The sequence below is a fragment of the Pleurodeles waltl genome, chromosome 7, assembly GCF_031143425.1.
Source record: "Pleurodeles waltl isolate 20211129_DDA chromosome 7, aPleWal1.hap1.20221129, whole genome shotgun sequence".
Lineage (NCBI taxonomy): Eukaryota > Metazoa > Chordata > Amphibia > Caudata > Salamandridae > Pleurodeles > Pleurodeles waltl.
The window spans coordinates 45,501,515-45,522,157 of NC_090446.1; the positions used below are offsets into that span (position 1 = coordinate 45,501,515).

Consider the following 20,643-nt stretch of genomic DNA (forward strand, 5'->3'; position numbering starts at 1 on the left):
TGGAGTTGTGACTACTGTGACAAGGAGTCACAAGGACACGGGGACAAGTCCTTGCTTTTGTATACTCTAGAGGGGTAAGATACTAAAAGATGGGATAGAATCTTTGGTTACATGATGTGTTAAGTAAATAGCTTTCAATAGCTGCGGTAGTACTTAATGGAAGATAGAATTCTACAGACTTCTTGATTTCAACCTCCCATCTCTTTTCAATTAGCACCTTTTCTAGTTCACTTTTCACCTTAATTTTGTCGGACTCGGGAATCACTGATGGTTGGCGATACAGATTTCTTCTTTCAATCAAGTATCAATTTTCTCTTATGTAAGATACCCATACCATTTTGGAGACTTTCAAGTTTAAGACAATCTGTGATTACAGGATGTGTTAGGGCCACTTCCATGCTACATCATATAGACAGCCATAACAGAACAGGTGCCAACCTCCGTTTATCTCACAAATACTGCAGGTCAATACCTTGCAAATACATTTGTCTTTGCAAGGTTGCAGTTGTAGGATGTTGCCATAACCCCACACACACCCTTGTTCTATAGGTAACAAATTAGTACAGGTCTGGATTTATATATTGTGGTGGTAGCTGGCGGGGGTATAGATCCTAGTTTTGATGCAAACTTGAAAACAGTGGCTGTCGCTTGCTCATGCTGATTTGCTCACACATTCTTCAAGTGCCTCCAAGTAATCTTATTGTCAAACAGGATCCCCAAATATGAGAAGGTGGTCACACATTTAGGAGTGTTCCATTCATGTGAAAGCAAGTTAGTCTGCTTTTGGGGCACCCACAAACCATAGCATATGTTTTGGTTTTATTTGTAGTAAGTCCCAGATCGGACATAAAACTAACAAATGCGTCTAGGGGTTTTTGGAGCCCCAGACCCCTTCTGCCCATAAGTACACAATCATATTGTTTTCATTTACTGAGTGCTCAAGCTGGTCCAGTAAGAGTTTCCCCAGTATCTTGGCAGAAGAATCGATCAAAGAGGTCATTGTAGCACATGAGATCACTCTCCTCACTACCGATGCCTGGGCGTCATGGTATTGCCTTGTAGAGGATTTTTAGCAGTTCACTGTTTTATCTGTCAATTGTTGTGCTCCGAATAGTTTGGTTACCATATTGGAGTGCAGGTTTCTCCAGCAGCTCAATCGCAAACTGCCAGTAGCTTGCAGGCACTCTGAGTAGCCTGCAGCCTGTCAGTTGGATTTGTGGCTTTGCAGATTCCCTGTCTTCCAGACCTGCACTGCAGTGCTGAATTTGAGCCGGTGGTTTCCAGTGCGGGGCACCTGCACCTATTTTTGAGGGCTGGTACTTAGTTTTCTGCATCAGGCATTTGCTGCCTGCAAAAGACACATACGGGGAAGGCAGAGGAAGAGAAAAACGAAAAAGCGACACAAACTGAGAAAGCAGAAAGCTGCAAGAGTGAGTTGAAGGGCATGGAGTGGCTGCAAATGGATTAAAGAGGACCGAGATGTCTTTAGGATTATGCTGCTTCAGCATTCAGTGCTCACACATTTAAATGCAGCAGCTGCGTGTTTCAAAGGAGACCTTTGGGCACCGGCACGTTTTTATTTACAAATTAAGCACTGCTGCACTGCAATACAGTGTGTACCCGGATCTTCGAGGCCAGGAATCTCACAGTGCAGGAGCAGCAGGCAGCACACTATTGTCGAAAATGTTATGTTATTAAGAAGCCTTAAAAATGCATTGGCTTTGAGGACCTGCTTGAAAACGATCACCATGAAAAAATAGCTATTTTATGATTTTTTTGACTTCACAGTTTGTTATGGCAGTTCCACTATGATTAAATTTGTCGTTTTAGTCTTCTTTCTCTTTAATGCATGCTTTCTGTTTCCTTTCATTCTCTCTTTCTTCCTCCTTTTTAGCCTTATCTCCATTTACTTCCTTCCTTCAAGGTTTCAGTTTTTTCAGTTTTTTTCTATTTCTATTTCTTTCTCTTTCACTTCTATTTCTTTTCACAACCTTTGTCTCATCTCCATTCTCTTTCTTTATCTCATTTTATTTCTTTCTCTCACCACCATTCCTTATTTTTCCATTTAATTTTCATCTTTCTTCTTTTCTGTTTCTTTATTCTTTCTCATATTGTATTTCCTACCTTTATTCTGACTTTTTCCTCCCTTTCATGTTTCCCACTTTCTCTTTGCTAGTCCGTTTCTCTAAATTTCTTTCTTCTTCTTTCACTTCTTTCTTCTTCTTTCACTTCTTTCACTTCTTTCACTTCTTTCTTTCTTTCTTTCTTTCTTTCACTTCTTTCTTTCTTTCTTTCTTTCTTTCTTTCTTTCTTTCTTTCTGTTTCTCACTTCCTGCCTTCCTATATCCCCTCCTTGTATCTTCATGTCCTCCATTCGCGAAACCCCTCCTTCCTTCTTCCCTCCTGACCTTCCATTCCACCTTCCTCTTTCTCCATTCAATCCTTGCTTTCTATCTATTTCTCCCTGCTCTTTCTTTCCTTCCTTTCTTTCATGGGGTTTAGCTTTTTTACAGCACTCTTCAGTGACTTCAGCGATCTATATGTTCGGTGGCATGTGTAGCTGCAGATACACATGCTGTGCATAGTCCGCCGTCTGGTGTTGGGTCGGAGTGTTACAAGTTGTTTTTCTTCGAAGAAGTCTTTTCGAGTCACGAGACCGAGGGACTCCTCCTCTTTGTTTCCATTGCGCATGGGCGTCGACTCCATCTTCGATTGTTTTTTTTCCGCCATCGGGTTCGGACGTGTTCCTTTTCGCTCCGTGTTTCGGGACGGAAAAAATAGTCAGAACTTCGGAAAACTACGTCGGTATTGTTTCGCTCGGTATCGGGTTAGATAGAATCGACACCGAATCGTGAAGAGCTCCGGAAGCCCTTCGGGGTAATTTCGATCCCCCGTCGGGGCCTGGTCGGCCCGACCGCGTGTAACATCGAGGCTGATGGAACGGACCCCTTTCCGATTCTGTCCTAAATGCCACAATAGATATCCATATACAGACCAACATTTGGTCTGTAACTTGTGCCTGTCGCCCGAGCACAAGGAAGACACGTGTGAGGCCTGTCGAGCGTTTCGGTCGAGGAAAACGCTCCGTGACCGAAGAGCCAGAAGATTGCAGATGGCGTCCGCGCCGACAGAACGACGAGGGTTCGAGGAACAGGGAGAAGAAGAAGAAGCCTTCTCCATCCATGAATCGGACTCTGAAGAATTCGACGTCGAGGAAACCGTGAGTAAAACGTCGAAGCAAGCACCACACGGAAAAACAAGGGCCAGGGGACGCCACTGCCGGCAGGCCATGGCACAACCCATAAAGTAGGTGACCGTCCATCGGCACCGAAAAAGGCCGAACTGGTGCCGAGGTTGTCCGACTCGGGTTGAGACACAAGCAAGCAGCACTCTCGGGACCGAGAAAGTGCTGCTGAAAAAAGTCGGCACCGAGACAGCGAAACCCAGGCTGCTCGGCCCAGAGACAGCAGCACCGAGGATGGTCGACGCTGAGAAAGTTCGACGCCGAGAAAGTTCGACACCGAAAAAGAGAAAATTCTCCTCGGAGCCGAAAACAACCAAAGAGACAGTTTCGGTGCCAAAACGCCCAGCAACCGAACCAACAGCCAGTTCGTACTCAGAGGAACAATCACTGTCCTCCCAAATGCGCAAACATAGGTTTGAAGAAGAGTTACAAACCACAGATGTAGACCATACCCAAAAACGGATCTTCATACAAAGTGGTACAGGGAAGATCAGCACTCTTCCCCCAATCAGGAGAAAAAGGAAACTTGATTTCCAAACTCATGAAAAGACACCACAAGCAAAAGTGGTAAAGAAGGTAACTCCACCACCCTCTCCACCACAAATAACTCATACATCACCGGCACAGACTCCGTCACATTCACCGGCTCATACCACCATGAGCCAAGATGACCAAGATGCGAGTGGAGTGGAGAGACTCACCGAAAGGATGATGCAGTACCAAAAATGAATTGGGATCTTATTAACTTTCTCTATACCACATGCATTAAACTAGGAGGCGGGCGGAACTGCAGGAATATGCCATATGACCCAGTGACTTCAACTGAATCTTAGACAGTAACTAGGACTAGCACCCACGAAACAAGTCACTAAACCTCAAATGACCAACTCATTGGTTCAAGTAATGCAGAACCTGGAGATGCTTGATAGCTGGCGAATGTTACATCCTCAAACATGTGAAGATACATGTCATTCATTGACCCACTCTACATACAGCCGTCTTGATAGGATCCTTATCATAGGCCTCGACCTCAGGACATTACGGGAGGCAGAACACTTGGGTAGATATATGTCTGATCATGCTCCGGTGTTAATCTCCTTGGGTTGGGGAGGAGACTCATAACATTCATCTATTGTCAGCATCTGTACCACTTACAGATATCTGGTTAATCAAAGATTGCATCCAAAATCATATGCTGTATGATATTGACACCTTCTCCACACACTTGTTGTGTTGCTGTCTAAAAATGCATAAATAAAGATAAAAATAAATAAATATGCCAATTAGGTGATGGAGGTGAATTTGGAGACCAGAGAGGCGTTGAACGGCACCACAGGCTCTGGAGACTAAAAATTGAGAGAGGCCGTAGTGAGTGCAGGATGGGACCAAAAACGATGAGAGACTGAAGGGTCAAGGCCAAAAGATTATCATATTCCTAGGCATGTGGGAGCAGGTATGGGGTTCTGCCGGGGTTTAGACTGAGGCGAAGGGATTGAACTCAGGATCCACTGGTCCTTCACAGGTGGGATTTCCAAGAAAACTAAATGTATGTACCATTCAGGGATCTCGTTTTTAGTTTTGTTTTGTGCATCTACTATATTCGGAATTGAAGAGCAGATACTGTGTAAGAGCCAACATGATTCAATGTGATCATAGTCCCACGACAGTGGAGTAACTGTACCACAAATACTAATAAAATAATTGACAAAATATATATTTGCCAATTAGGAGTTTGTCAATTTCCACACTTTTTAGATGGTCAAAGAACATTCACTGGATCCTGGTTAGCAGGGTCCCGGGACACAGTCACAAAAATCCAGCAACATCAGGCCGACAAATTGACCTTGCAAAAAGAGGCAATTTCTCACAGGTCACCTGACTCTGAACTATAGGTGAGGAGCAACTGAGCCATTCCCTTGGCAGTTATATTCTAAGTGGATGAACCTGGAACGGCCATCTGCATTAGCCTGGCCAGTTCCAGGTTTCTGCTCCACTGTTATCATGCCCTGGCGGGAAATGGACAAGCTCAAAAGCTTTAGGTAAAATTCTTTCATCTGTATGTGCCATCAGAGAGGTCTATGGTATGTTTAAACTCAGAAGTGAGTCCCAAACAGGTAGGGACTTACTTTCTTTTGTGACCAACTACACCAAAGGCCTCTCTCTAAGTCACCTGCTGATAAAGGGGTTAGGGTCATCCTGACCCTCATCATTCAGCTTTGATAATACTGACCTAATACCATGTTCTGACGCATCTGTGTGGCCCACAAACTTTCATAATCAGGTGTCTTTAGGGCGTGCCTAATGCAGTGCACAACGCCCCCTACAGGGGGTCAAAGGCTTTCTGACACACCTAAGTCCTGGTGCCTTTCTTGAGCTGTTTCTTAGAAGTAAGCTCTGTCAAGGAGGCCACAATTGGGCCATGTCCCTTGACAAACCTGCTGTATTACCATTTGACCTAGGATAGCTCTGACCTGCGACTAGGTTTTGGGAGGCTTCCTAGTCATGATTATCTATATCTTGGGCCGGAGAGACTGCACATGGCTCCTGCCAACTAGGTGGTTCATATATATTACAAGTCCCTGCCCTATCTGGCACTTGCTGGCTTTGATAGGCAGCCCCACCTGGTGTAGGTCCTAATGCACTTCCCTGAGGTGGGTCAGGTACACCTGCCAGGTGGGGCTAAAGACAATAATGTCATCCAGATATGCCATTGGTCTAGCGCCCAGATAATTCCTTGATGGTGTAGAGCCCAGATAATTCCTTTTTGACCAGTTTCTGAAAGGAGGCAGGGGAATTCTTCAATTCAAAAGGCATTACATGGAATTGGAAGCGGACCTGAGGAATTGCAAATCCTGATCTTTTCTTGCTTCCTTCAGTTAGGTCAATCTGCCAGCACCCTGAGATTAAGTTAAAGCTACTGAAATATCTAACATCCCCTAATCAATAAATTAGCTCATCAGCTCGGGAATGGGGGTATACGTCAGTCTTGGAGAAGGCACTGAGGCTTGTGTAGTCCATACAGAACAGTACTTCTTGGGTCCCCCTATGGGGGCGTTCCATATGTGCCAGTACCACTGGGCTGCACAAAGAATTACTGGAAGGTTCAATCAACTTCAGCAATCCCATCATGGCCATTTACACCTGGCCTTTACCTTTAATATACAACCTGTAGATTTGATTTTTGACAGGTAAATTGCACCATGTCAGAGTAGTGATCCTTGCACAAGGTAGGTGCAGGTGAAAGGTAGAACAGTCCAGAAAACTGGCCCCTTAATTGATAACATTCTCTCAGTTGCTATCTGTCAGTGAAGAGGAAAGCATTTCTCCCATCACTGAACCATCCTCTGTATCGCGGGATAGGAAATCTGAGATAGGTTCACTTTCCTCCTCCTTCCTTGCATCATTGACCATCACTATTGTCATGTACGCTGGGTCAAAGTGGGGCTTCAGGCGGTAACATGGATCACCCCTGGTGGTGTGTGTGTAGGTACCAAGGTGCTTCAAGTCATTCATCTTCTCCAGTACTGCATAGGGCCCAATCCACTTTTCCCAGAGGGGCCTGGGAGCCTCAGGCTCCATAATCAATGCCTTTTTGCTGGGCTGGCATTGCACTAGGGTGGCCTTTTGGTCATACTAGTGCTTGATCAGCTCCAGGCTGCCCCTCATCATGTACTCAGCAATGTGGGAGCCCAGGCCAAGCACATAGTTCATTATGTTCTGCTTGGGTTCCCAGCTTGCGTTCCTTGAGAGATTTCTCCCACCCTTATTGGACAACACTTAAGGGATCTCTTACAGGATGCCCATACTTGTAGGCCATAGGTAAATGAAAAGGAATGGTAACATGACTTTCCACTTCTGTTTCTCAGATAAACCCCATAATCACGCAATTTAGAATCTTGTTCAATCTCTCCTCAAGCCCATTGGATTTGGGGTGATAAGGGGTATTGAATTTATAATTCATCCCACACTCATCCCACATAACCTTCAAATACACAGGTATGGATTTTATCTCCCTATCTGAGATGAGCTCTTTGGGAAACCCTGCACTGGTAAAGATATGAATGTCATGGACACCACAGACGCAGTAACCATCCTATGGGTATAGCTTCAGGGCACTTAGTGATCTGGCCTATCACTACCAAAAAGGGACCTGTTCTTCTCACAGTAAAGACTTCTTCTGGGCTGTGGAGGGTTTGAGGCAGGATTCCCATGCCCTTCCACTTCACTGTGGCCACTGACAAGGGCTACTGTTTCAGGCTCCAGGATCACTTGACTTACCTGATAGGCTGCTTGGGTCCTTGTGGCCAAGCACACCAACTTAGGCTGATGCAGGATTTCAGCATGGGTCTTCCTTTCCCCCTCTGCCCAAGCTATAGCTTCTAGGTCGTTTCCCCGTCACTCCCAGTTTCCCAGTCACTCCACTGGTATGGCAGTACTCACAGCTACCTTCCTACAGCCAGTAACCCCTCTCTACTACAAAGTGAACATTGCCATGGGATGGATTCTCACATCACGATTAGCATTTCTATGGAGAGCATGCCGGATGATCTACTCCAGGGGCACCAGCTGGTCCACCACTATGGTCATGCTGGCTTCTGTAGTCCTCAAAGAGGTGACCATTGCTATGGGATGGATTCTCAGTGTTAGCATTGACTTTCCTATAGACAGCATATGAGAGGATCTACTCTGGGGGCACCAGCTGGTACCACTATGGTCATGCTGGCTGCTGTATCCCTCAAAAACCCAACCTTGGTCCTGTTGATCATTTGACATCAGCTGCACTTCAACATTCTTGGAGTTAAGGTGGCCAGGGCTTCAACATCCTCCCCACTTACAGAGACTAAGACTCCTACTTACATTTTGTCAAAACCATTGTTTTTAGTATTACTTTAGATACATGCTTATTGTAAAACAAATGTATCAATCCAACATACCTAATGCCAAAGTTCATACAGTCTAACAACTGCTAAATGCACGGTATCCCTGAAGAGAAGTGCAAACTTCTTCTTTGAGTCTATTACATGAGCCAGTCTCCTCAGGTTTTGTTCTGCCTTTTGTTTGTTTCAAAAGCACATTATTCTTCGTGTACCAGACCAGTTTTTTTTTGGCTCAATCAAAAACCAACTCCTCCACCCTTGCGGCCTATAAACCTTTGTACATCCGATGGAACAGAGTATGATCCACTAATTTAACATAACAGAGTTCCACTAATTTAACATAACAGAGGGGCTCACAAACTTGGGACATCCCTCCCTATGGACTTAACTTTTCTGTTTTAACCAGTGTGAACTATTCATTCCTAAACATGCACCGGTGAAAAATCTCAAGGAAACATTACACTGGTTGCAGGAAACAACTCTTTTTAAGCATCCAACCCACATGCAAATAGGCACAGATACACATTACTGCAAATGGAAGGAGATATGCAAAGTTCGATTGAAGTGGCTGAAAAGAGTGTACTACTTACAACACTGAATTTCCATCCTTGCCGTCCACCCACTTCCATCTTTCTCCCCTAAAATGCAGTCCAATCCAGTATCTTCTTGGACCTGCCAGAGTTTTAACCATGTCCTAAAATTGGGGAAAGGTTAGACTATCATAAAAGTACAGGTTGTATCGAGCACTCAGCAAAAAGACATCAGTTGTGCAGGAACATAGTTCAACTGGAAGGTGCTTGCTAAATACACAACATAATGAGGGATCTAGCGCGCCATACAGATAACTTGATGCATAACTGATTATCAAACTATGCTTACTTCAGTACCTGATGGTTAAACAAACACTTTAGAAAAAACAAACTTCTATAAAAAAGAATTCACACATACACAAGTTTTCCATAACCAAATCAACTAATATTCACAGCAATCTTATGTGAAATAAGGTGTCTAGCGGGTGGTACTACAGTGAAAGCAAAACACTGTCTCTCTGCTGAACGAAGACACTACTTTTTTATAACTTAGAAGTGTTCTACTGAAAGACACAAAAAGCACGCATATTCATTTAAAAGGCTTGGTTTGAGCTATTTGCAGTTTTTACACCCCCTTACACAACTCCAGTTACTTAGGCAATCTGGAATATCCAGAGGGTTTTCATAAGCTCTCCATTTCACTACATATTCCCCAGGGCCAGATTTTTTTTTTGAAGCACATACTAGGTGTGTAATGTCTGCGCTTTGACTGCCTACCCTCTCCTGCATGTATGACCGCCTGCTGGAACCAAAAGAACCAAGTGTATGGGCATGTGTTACAAGCAGGATGTAGGAGGCCATAAGGCCCAAAAGCCTCAGGGTAAGTGTCACCAAAATCCTAGATAGAGACTGAAACATTAGTATGATAACCTGAATGTGTCCAGAATGGCTGCGATGAAATGGAGCACCTGAGAAGTCAGGAGCTGCGGCTGCTGGGGTGGTAGACTGGCCTGACCTCTGGCTACTTGTTCCATTTGGTCTGTGGAAACCCCATCCCTAGCCACAAAACGGCTGGGAAGCCCGTTGGCATGGTGTTTGGGTGGGTACGAAATGTGGTTAGCAACCCCTTACATGGCCACAAAAGTGGCAGAAGGCGGACTGGAGTTGGTGAAGGGCCATGGAGAGGCCTAAGGACCTGGCTGTGGCGCTGCTATCCTTAAAGCGCTCAAGGGCAGGGTCCACCTTCTCACCAAAACGAGAAGAGTCATCAAAGGACATGTCCATGATCAAGGCTTGGCTGAAAAGCCAGTGTTCTCAGCAGGTGTGCCACCTAAGGGCCACAGACCATGAAATTGCTGTCTGTCATGTCCAGTGCCTATCCTATGGTGAGCTTTGCTGTCTCTCTCTTGTCAGCAACAGCTTGGGTGAGTATTGTTCAGCCACCTCCGAGACCATAGGCAGCACTTGTGCAACCAAATCCCAGATCATATGGGCATATCGGCCCAAGAAGCATCAATCCAGCCGACCACAGTGCTAGGCTGGCAGAAGAGAACGTCCTCTTTCCAAAGGTATCCAAGCCTCTTGGTTTGCCTATTTGTGGAGTGGTAGGGAATGGGCAGGATTCATCCTAATGGTGGAGGCTTAGACAACCAAGCTCTCCGGTATGGGGTGCTGGGTAAGGAAACTGGGGTCCCCAGGAGTGGGGTGATGGTGGTGGGCAGTTGTCCTGTGCACAGGAACCACTATTGGGCATGAATCTGGTGCTGATAAGGGCTTCATTAAAGGGGAGTAAGGGTTCAGATGGGGCAACTCCCAGCTGAAGCACCTATTTCAAGACATTCATCTTCACTGCTACTGAGGATAACTGAAGGTCCAAGACCTCAGCCACCCTATGCACCACCATAGTGAATGAGACATCTTTCTTCCTGCAAAAACAACAAGTGATGGACGGAATGCTGAACATTGTCAAACATTCACCCCCAGTCACAGATCTGGGTTTAATCCATCGTTTTTTTGCTGCCCATGCCATTCCAGTTTGGACCCAGCCATATGCAAATCAGTCTTGACCCTGTTCCCCATGGGAACAGTCCAGCCCGAACTGCTAGGCCAGGTCTTCCCTGGACTGGAAACAAGCATCCTGGGACCGGTTTCGGGATGCTTGTTTCCGGTCCAGGGAGGACCTGGCCTGGCAGTTCGGGCTGGACTGTTCCCATGAGGGACAGGGTCAAGACTGATTTGCATATGGCTGGGTCCAAACTGGGGTGGCATGGTGAACAAAAGAACGATGGATTAAACCCAGATCTGTGACTGGGGGTGAGTGTTTGCATTGTCAGCACTCCGTCCATCATCCTTTTGTGTTGTTAACATTTTTCTTCCTGGCCATGGTAGGGGGAGAGACCGAGCTGGTGTCTGGTGAGTTGTCTTAACCCACTGGCATCTGCCAGTTTCTCATACCAGTCGTCCTCAGTATTGTGTCAGTGATGCCAGTATCCATAAGGGTCCTCAGACCCCTCCCATTTATATTCTTGTCCAGGCCTGTCAAATGTAAAAGGCACTGGCTCCAACCCGGAATGCATGGTCCCGGTTGGCACCGTCATCGGAGGACGCCCGACTGGCTCCGTATAGTAGTCAGGAATGACGATAGGGATGACGCCGCCATGGGGTGTTGGCAGTGCTGGGAGGGTTGGCACTGGAGCAGGAAGGTCTCAGTCACGCAGGCAGCACCGCTCTAGATCCAGCACTGGACCCAGGGGCCAAAGTGGTGCTGATGGCACACCTGCTGACAGGGATCCAGTGGGGGCCCCTCCCAAACTTGTGGGGCCAGGCTGCACAAATATGAGGTGCATGGCCTCATAACATTCTTTCAGTTAGGTGGGGGTCACTCCAGCTCAAGGAAAGTCAGGGAAGCGTGGAGTGAGCCCTGTCTCTGGCTCTGCCAAAGTGCAGGCCCAGAGTACTGACGCTCCCCTGTTTGTCCAAAGATTGACACGAACACAGTGAAGTCAAAGATCTCTGCAACTTCTTGCGGTGGGACTTACCTGATGATTTCGAATCAGATGACAACCGCAGGGTGCTGCTCCGCAAGCAGTCCCGGGCCCTTCCACGTGACTTGGGTTCTTCAACATTGTGGGGTCATCTGACGTTGGTCGTGCGAGGAGCTTTACAGAATGCTCCCTCAGAGCCTTTGGATGCATGGCGTGGCAGGTCTTCGAGTCCTGTTCACTCTCCCAGCACCACAGACAAACCAAGTATGGGGCTGTCATGGACATCTGTCTGTGACGGGTACCACATGGTTTGAAACCAGTAGGTTTCTTTGGGGACATCCATGTAACCCAGGGGAGAAATCTCTTGAAAAAAGCTTCACAAGTAGAAAAGAAAAGTCAAAAGGTGACTGAGGTCAGCTCTTCATGGATCAGTGCCATCTTGCATGGAAAGTAAAGATCTGACATCAGCACGCCGGGGTGGCTCCTATATAGGCACCATGCATGTCACTTCCAGCATGGATGTTGCTAACGCAGAGCCAAACAAAGCTATCTATCACACACTGGGGAGCTGCTTGAAAACTTCCAGATCCAGTCTAAGGTAAGGGATCTGCAGTTACAAGTCTTTATCAGACTCATTTTTTTCAAAGAGCTTTGTTTCACTAATATTCTATCATTATTAATGTGGCACAGGGTGATGCACAATTGGCGAACATGGTCGTGAACTGAGAGAGAATATATAGGGCCATATTTATACTTTTCGACGCACAACTGCGCCAACGCAGTTGTGCGTCAAAAAATTTAACGCCATTCTGAAGCGCCATGCGGGCGCCGTATTTATTCAATGACGTTAGCCGGCGTTAGCCGGCGCTGCGGAGTGGTGTGCGTAAAAAAAAATGACTTACACCAGGCAGCGCTGCCGTAGGGGAAAATGGAGTTTGGGCGTCAAAAAATGGGGCAAGTCAGGCTGAGGCAAATTTTTCACCTCAACCCGATTTGCGTCATTATTTTTCACTCCCAACCCCCATTGAAATGACTCCTGTCTTAGCAAAGATAGGAGTCATGCCCCCTTGCCCAATGACCATGCCCAGGGGACTTATGTCCCCTGGGCATGGTCATTGGGCATAGTGGCATGTAGGGGGGCACAAATCAGGCCCCCCTATGCCAACCAAAAAAAAAAAAAAATACCTACCTGAACTTACCTTAAGTTTCCTGGGATGGGTCCCTCAATCCTTGGGTGTCCTCCTGGGGTGGGCAAGGGTGGCAGGGGGTGTCCCTGGGGGCATGGGAGGGCACCTCTGGGCTCCTTCCGAGCCCACAGGTCCCTTAACGCCTGCCCTGAGCAGGCGTTAAAAAATGACGCTAACGAGGGTAGACGTCATTTTTTTTGACCCGCCCACTCCTGGGCGTCATTTTTGCCCGGGAGTATAAATACGACGCACATGCCTCTGAGTCATTTTTTTGTAGGGAACGCCTCCCTTGCATATCATTAACGCAAGGAAGGTGTCCACGCTAAAAAATTACGCAAACTCCACGAACTTTGACGCTCGACACGTCTAACGCCAAAGTATAAATATGGAGTTAGTTTTGCGTAAAAAAAAACGACGCAAATCCGGCGCAAACAGAGTATAAATATGCCCCATAGTGTTTGATTTCCTGCATGACATCTCCAGCGTTTTTGGCCCATCGTATTTCCATATGCTTAGAATTTTAAATATACAGAGGTCTCAGAATGCCTATTTTTATTAGCTCAAAGGCAGAAAACTCTGTCTAAAGGAATGAAAAGAGACAAGATAAATGTCGGCGAATGGGTGAAAAATTTAACAAAATACACCAACAATTTGCATAGTTTTGTTTTACTGAACATACAAACTTCCTCTTTATGGCAAAGACATTTTTCCAGCAAAAACTAATAAAAATAAATGAAGCAAGGCACCTGCCCAATTGCAAAGCCAGAAATTCTACTTCCCACCTTAAATAACACATTTATTACACTGGTATCTTGGAGATCTATTTAGAAATAGCCATAAATCAAACCGGAACGAATCAAATACAGGGTTAATACAGTGCTATCAGATAAGTATACTGACATTAGGTTTGGATTTGCGCAGACTAGACATTTCACCCGGGAATTCTCATATGACAGCAAAATATAGTGAATTAAAAACAGAACCAACTAATCGGGTAATGAAAATGTCACTTACCCAGTGTACATCTGTTCGTGGCATCAGTCGCTGTAGATTCGCATGTTTTGCATAGCTCGCCATCTGGTGTTGGGTCGGAGTGTTACAAGTTGTTTTTCTTCGAAGAAGTCTTTCGAGTCACGGGACCGAGTGACTCCTCCTTTTGTCTCCATTGCGCATGGGCGTCGACTCCATCTTCGATTGTTTTTCCCCGCAGAGGGTGAGGTAGGAGTTGTATTGTAGTAATAGTGGCCATGCAATGGAGTGACTAAGTATGTACCTATTTAAGGTTAAAATAATATATATACAAATAGTTGAAGGTACCTTCCGAACTGCTACAGGCTCCCGGGGAGGCGGGTGGGCACATGCGAATCTACAGCGACTGATGCCACGAACAGATGTACACTGGGTAAGTGACATTTTCAGTTCAATGGCATCTGTCGCTGTAGATACGCATGTTTTGCATAGACTAATAAGCAGTTATCTCCCCAAAGCGGTGGCTCAGCCTGTAGGAGTGGGAGTAGTCTGAAACAATGTTCTTAATACGGCTTAACCTACTGTGGCTTGTTGTGCGGATAACACGTCTACACAGTAGTGCTTGGTGAATGTGTGAGGCGTAGACCATGTGGCTGCCTTACATATTAATTGCATTGGGATGTTTCCTAGAAAGGCCATGGTAGCACCTTTCTTTCTGGTTGAGTGTGCCCTTGGTGTAATGGGCAGTTGTCGTTTAGCTTTAAGGTAGCAGATTTGGATGCATTTAACTATCCATCTGGCTATACCTTGTTTTGATATTGGGTTTCCTGCATGAGGTTTTTGGAATGCAATAAATAGCTGTTTAGTTTTCCTGATGCTCTATGTTCTGTCAATGTAATACATTAATGCTCTTTTGACATCTAAAGTATGTAGTGCCCTCTCAGCTACGGAATCTGGCTGTGGGAAGAACACTGGAAGTTCCACTGTTTGATTTAGATGGAACGGTGAAATAACTTTGGGTAGAAATTTAGGATTAGTCCTTAGGACGACCTTATTTTTGTGTAGTTGTATAAAAGGTTCTTGTATTGTAAACGCCTGAATCTCGCTTACTCTTCTTAGAGAAGTAATGGCGATGAGAAATGCAACCTTCCATGTTAGGAACTGTATTTCGCAGGAGTGCATGGGTTCAAAAGGTGGACCCATAAGTCTAGTTAAGACAACATTTAGGTTCCATGAAGGAACAGGTGGTGTTTCTTGGTGGAATAATTCTTTTAAGGCCCTCCATGAATGCTTTAATGACTGGTATCCTATATAGGGAAGTTGAATAGGTAGGCTGCAGGTATGCAGATATTGCTGCAAGGTGTATTTTAATGGAAGAGAAAGCCAGGTTAGATTTTTGTAAGTGAAGCAAGTAACCCACTACATGTTTTGGGGTTGCGTGTAATGGTTGGATTTGATTAATATGGCAGTAGCAAACAAACCTCTTCCATTTACTGGCATAGCAGTGCCTGGTGGATGGCCTTCTGGCTTGCTTTATGACTTCCATACATTCTTGGGTAAGTTGTAAGTGTCCGAATTCTAGGATTTCAGGAGCCAGATTGCTAGATTCAGCGATGCTGGATCTGGGTGTCTGATCGTTTGGTTGTGTTGTGTTAACAGATCCGGCCTGTTGGGCAGTTTGATGTGGGGTACTACTGATAGGTCTAGCAGCGTTGTGTACCAGGGTTGCCTTGCCCAAGTTGGTGCTATTAATATGAGTTTGAGTTTGTTTTGACTGAGTTTGTTTACTAGATAAGGAAGGAGAGGGAGAGGAGGAAAAGCGTAGGCAAATATCCCTGACCAGTTGATCCATAGGGCATTGCCGTGGGACTGCCTGTGTGGGTATCTGGATGCGAAGTTTTGGCATTTTGCGTTCTCTTTTGTCGCAAACAAGTCTATTTGAGGTGTTCCCCAGAGCGTGAAGTAAGTGTTCAGAAATTGGGGGTGAATCTCCCATTCGTGGACCTGTTGGTGATCTCGAGAGAGATTGTCTGCGAGTTGATTCTGAATTCCTGGGATAAATTGTGCTATTAGGCGAATTTGGTTGTGAATTGCCCAACGCCATATCTTTTGTGCCAGCAGGCTCAATTGCGTTGAGTGCGTCCCCCCTTGTTTGTTTAGATAATACATTGTTGTCATGTTGTCTGTTTTGACGAGAATGTATTTGTGAACTATTATTGGTTGAAAAGCCTTTAGTGCTTGAAAAACTGCTAGCAGTTCTAGGTGATTTATATGCAGTTTTGTTTGATGTACGTTCCATTGTCCTTGTATGCTGTGTTGATCGAGGTGTGCTCCCCACCCTGTCATGGAAGCATCTGTTGTTATTACGTATTGTGGCACTGGGTCTTGGAAAGGCCGCCCTTTGTTTAAATTTATATTGTTCCACCATAGAAGCGAGAGGTAAGTTTGGCGGTCTATTAACACCAGATCTGTAAGGTGACCCTGTGCTTGTGACCACTGTGATGCTAGGCACTGTTGTAAGGGCCTCATGTGCAGTCTTGCGTTTGGGACAATGGCTATGCATGAAGACATCATGCCTAGGAGTTGTAATATCATCTTTGCTTGTATTTTTTGTGTTGGATACATGCGTTGTATGATGTTGTTGAAATTTTGAATTCTTTGTGGACTTGGAGTGGCTACTCCTATTGTTGTGTTTATTATGGCTCCTAGGTATTGTTGTACCTTGCGTGGCAGAATGTTGGATTTTGCGAAGTTGACTGTGAACCCTAGTTTGTAGAGGGTTTGTATGATTTGATTTGTGTGGTGTGAGCACGTTATTAACGAATGGGTCTTGATTAGCCAGTCGTCTAGATACGGGAATACATGTATTTGCTGCCTTCTGATGTGTGCAGCGACTACTGCTAGACATTTGGTAAAGACTCTTGGTGCTGTTGTTAAACCGAAAGGCAGTACCTTGAATTGGTAGTGTATTCCTTTGAATACAAACCTTAGGTATTTCCTGTGCGATGGATGTATTGGTATATGGAAATACGCGTCTTTGAGGTCTAATGTTGTCATGTAGTCGTGTAGTTTCAGCAATGGTAACACTTCTTGTAGTGTGACCATGTGAAAGTGGTCTGATTTGATGAATGTCTTTAGTATTCTTAGGTCTAGGATTGGTCTTAGCGTTTTGTCCTTCTTTGGTATTAAGAAGTACAGTGAATAAACTCCTGTGTTTATTTGTGTGTTTGGTACTAACTCGATTGCGTTCTTTTGCAATAGTGCTTGAACTTCTATCTCCAGGAGCTCGGAATGATGTTTTGATAAATTTTGTGCTCTTGGTGGTATGTTTGGAGGGAATTGTAGAAATTCTATGCAATAACCATTTTGGATAATTGCTAGAACCCAAGTGTCTGTAGTGATTTCCTCCCATGCTTTGTAATAATGACCTATTCTTCCCCCCACTGGTGTTGTGTGGAGGGGGTGAGTGACATGTGAGTCACTGCTTAGTTGTAGGGGTTTTGGGGCTTTGAAATTTTCCCCTATTCCTAGGGAATTGCCCTCCTCTATATTGGCCCCGAAAGCCTCCCCTGTACTGTCCCTGGTAATTGGATGGTGTTGCCTGTGAGGTGCTGGCTTGTGTGGCCTGACCCCGAAACCCCCCTCTAAAGGGTGTTTTGCGGAAGGTGCTGTAATTTCCTCTGCTCTGCGGGGAGTAGAGTGCGCCCATGGCTTTAGCAGTGTCCGTGTCCTTTTTAAGTTTCTCAATCGCCGTGTCCACTTCTGGACCGAACAGTTCTTTTTCGTTGAATGGCATATTGAGAACTGCCTGCTGAATCTCTGGTTTAAACCCAGACGTTCGTAGCCATGCATGCCTTCCGATGGTCACAGATGTATTTATTGTTCTTGCAGCTGTGTCTGCTGCGTCCATGGAGGAGCGTATCTGGTTGTTTGAAATGTTCTGTCATTCCTCAACCACTAGCTTTGCCCTCTTTTGTAGGTCTTTGGGTAGATGTTCAATGAGATGTTGCATCTCATCCCAATGGTCTCTGTCATAGCGCGCAAGTAGTGCCTGTGAGTTAGCGATGCGCCACTGGTTTGCAGCTTGTGCTGCGACTCTCTTTCCAGCTGCATCGAACTTACGGCTTTCCTTATCTGGGGGTGGTGCATCCCCAGATGTGTGGGAGTTGGCCCTTTTCCTAGCTGCTCCTACAACGACAGAATCTGGTGGCAGCTGTGAAGTTATGAAAATAGGGTCTGTAGGAGGCGCTTTATACTTTTTTTCCACCCTTGGTGTGATTGCCCTACTTTTGACCGGCTCCTTAAAGATGTCTTTTGCGTGCCGAAGCATACCAGGGAGCATAGGCAGGCTTTGGTAGGAGCTGTGGGTGGCGGAGAGGGTGTTGAATAGAAAGTCATCCTCGACTTGTTCTGAGTGGAGGCTTACATTGTGGAATTGTGCTGCTCTAGCCACCACCTGAGAATATGCAGTACTGTCTTCTGGTGGTGATGGCTTTGTAGGGTATGCCTCCGGACTGTTATCTGACACAGGGGCGTCGTACAAGTCCCATGCGTCCTGATCCTGGTCACCTTGGCTCATGGTGGTGTGAGCCGGGGAATGTGATGGAGTTTGTGCTGGTGAGACGTGAATTATAGGTGGAGGAGAGGGTGGCGGAGTAACCTTTTTCACCATTTTTGTTTGTGGTGTTTGGTCAGTTTGAAATTCCAGTCTTCTCTTTCTCCTAATAGGGGGAAGGGTGCTTATCTTTCCTGTCCCCTGCTGTATAAAAATACGTTTCTGCGTATGGTCTACATCGGTGGATTGCAGGTCTTCCTCAAACCTATGCTTTCGCATTTGGGAGGTGATTGATTGCTCTTCTGTATAAGAGCCTGAAACTGGGTCGGTTGCAGGTTGTTTTGGCACCGAAATCCTGTCTGTATCTTTTTTCGGCTCCGAGGTGACTTTTTTCTTTTTCGGAGTCGAAACATCTCGGCGTCGATCTTCATCGGTGCCGCTGTCTCGGCGTCGAGCCGTGTCTACACCGCTATCTCGGTGTCGATGTATGTCTCCAGCACTTTCTCGGTCCCGAGAAGGCTGCGTGCCGGTGTCTCGACCGGAGTCGGACGGTCTCGGCACTGTTTGGCCCTTTTTCGGTGCCGACGGTCGGTCACCGAATTTATGGGTGGAGCCATGGCCTGGTGGCAGTGGCGTCCCCTGGGCCTTGACAATCTTCTTATGAGTGGTTTTCGACGTCTTACTCACGGTTCGTGGATCGTCGAATTCCTCGGAGTCCGATTCGTGTATCGAAAAGGTTTCTTCCTCTTCCTGTACCTCGAACTCTCGGTGGGCTGTCGGCGTGGACGCCATTTGAAGTCTTCTGGCTCGACGGTCTCGGAGTGTTTTTCGGGACCGGAACGCACGACAGGCCTCGCAAGTGTCTTCACTGTGCTCAGGTGACAGGCACAGGTTACAGACCAAGTGTTGGTCTGTATAGGGGTATTTTTTGTGGCATCTGGGACAGAAACGGAACGGGGTCCGTTCCATCGGCGTTCTTCTACACGCGGTCGGGCCGAGCAGGCCCCGACGGGGGATCGAAAACTACCCCGAAGGGCTCCGGAACTCTTCGATCTTCGATGCGGTGTTGACTCCAACTACGCCGATCCCGAACGCAACAATACCGACGAAAATCTTCCGAAATGTAGCTGTTTTTCTGTTCCGAAACTCGGAGCGACAGGAACACGTCCGAACCCGATGGCGGAAAAAAAACAATCGAAGATGGAGTCGACGCCCATGCGCAATGGAGACAAAAGGAGGAGTCACTCGGTCCCGTGACTCGAAAGACTTCTTCGAAGAAAAACAACTTGTAACACTCCGAGCCAACACCAGATGGCGAGCTATGCAAAACATGCGTATCTACAGCGACAGATGCCATCGAACATACATTTATCAAAATAAGAAAAACAGCAAACGAGAACATATTTTAAATGTCGTACCAGTGCCTCTGTATCATGGAAAATTGCTAGGGATGCATTCAAGTATTTGCAGTTTGCCAAGCTGGACTCCCAATTCAAGAAGTCGGAAAAGAAGAAGAAACAGTGTTTCCTGAACGATATCCACTTTTCAGGACATGTCTTGTTTGCTGTAGAAAAACGTGACAACATTAAATATTAAAGTTCTCTACTTAAAGCTCCCATTGCTTGCTAATACTGGCAACATCGTATAGCTTACATATGCACTTATTTGTACAAAGCAGACGTTTCTGGCTGGGTAGCGAAGTAAAGTGCTGAATTTAATGAAGGATGTAACTATCAGATGGCATAGCGATACAACTCACCTTTGAGCCTTTAATCACTAAAGACCCTTTAATTTGCCACCATAGGAAAATGTGCATTTTATCGCAAGACTGAAGGCTCCCTTACGCTGTATCTTACACTAACTGCTGCCAGAAAAGTGGGAGTCACAGGTTTATGATGAGAAGTTCTGAACAAAGACAGCAGGAAAACAGCAGATTTAGGAATGTCTTTTCACCCCAGCCCAAAATGCCTTAAAGGCCAATGCAGCCCTAGAGGATTAAACAATAAAAACAACTGTGCTAACTGTCAAAGCCATAACTCATTTAACCTGTCCCACCAGGGTAAGAGCAGCAACCGGGCATATTGTTTTTTAATAACAAAATATGAAATCAACAACTGAGAAGACATTGTCAAATTAGCTGTTTTTACCATACGTTCTGTAAGAATCTGCACAACACACAATTTTAGGTGTTAAGGAAAATTATCTATCTAGCTAGCTAGCTAGCTATCTAGCTACAGATCCACAGATAAAAACAAAGGTTAAAGTAACCTTATATTTTGGTATGATACAAAGATCTG

The 20,643-nt window shown here is 45.7% G+C and overlaps 1 protein-coding gene across 1 annotated transcript in view; it reads right to left on the reverse strand.

Annotated features, from left to right (window-relative positions):
* LOC138303598 (uncharacterized) overlaps positions 1-20,643 on the reverse strand; it is a 173,513-nt gene that overhangs the window by 18,916 nt on the left and 133,954 nt on the right. The window contains exons 5-6 of the mRNA XM_069242884.1: positions 19,765-19,910; positions 8,712-8,815 (exon numbers count right to left, since the gene is read on the reverse strand). Of these exons, the coding sequence (XP_069098985.1) occupies positions 8,712-8,815; positions 19,765-19,910 (250 nt within the window). The remainder of the gene's footprint in view (positions 1-8,711; positions 8,816-19,764; positions 19,911-20,643) is intronic.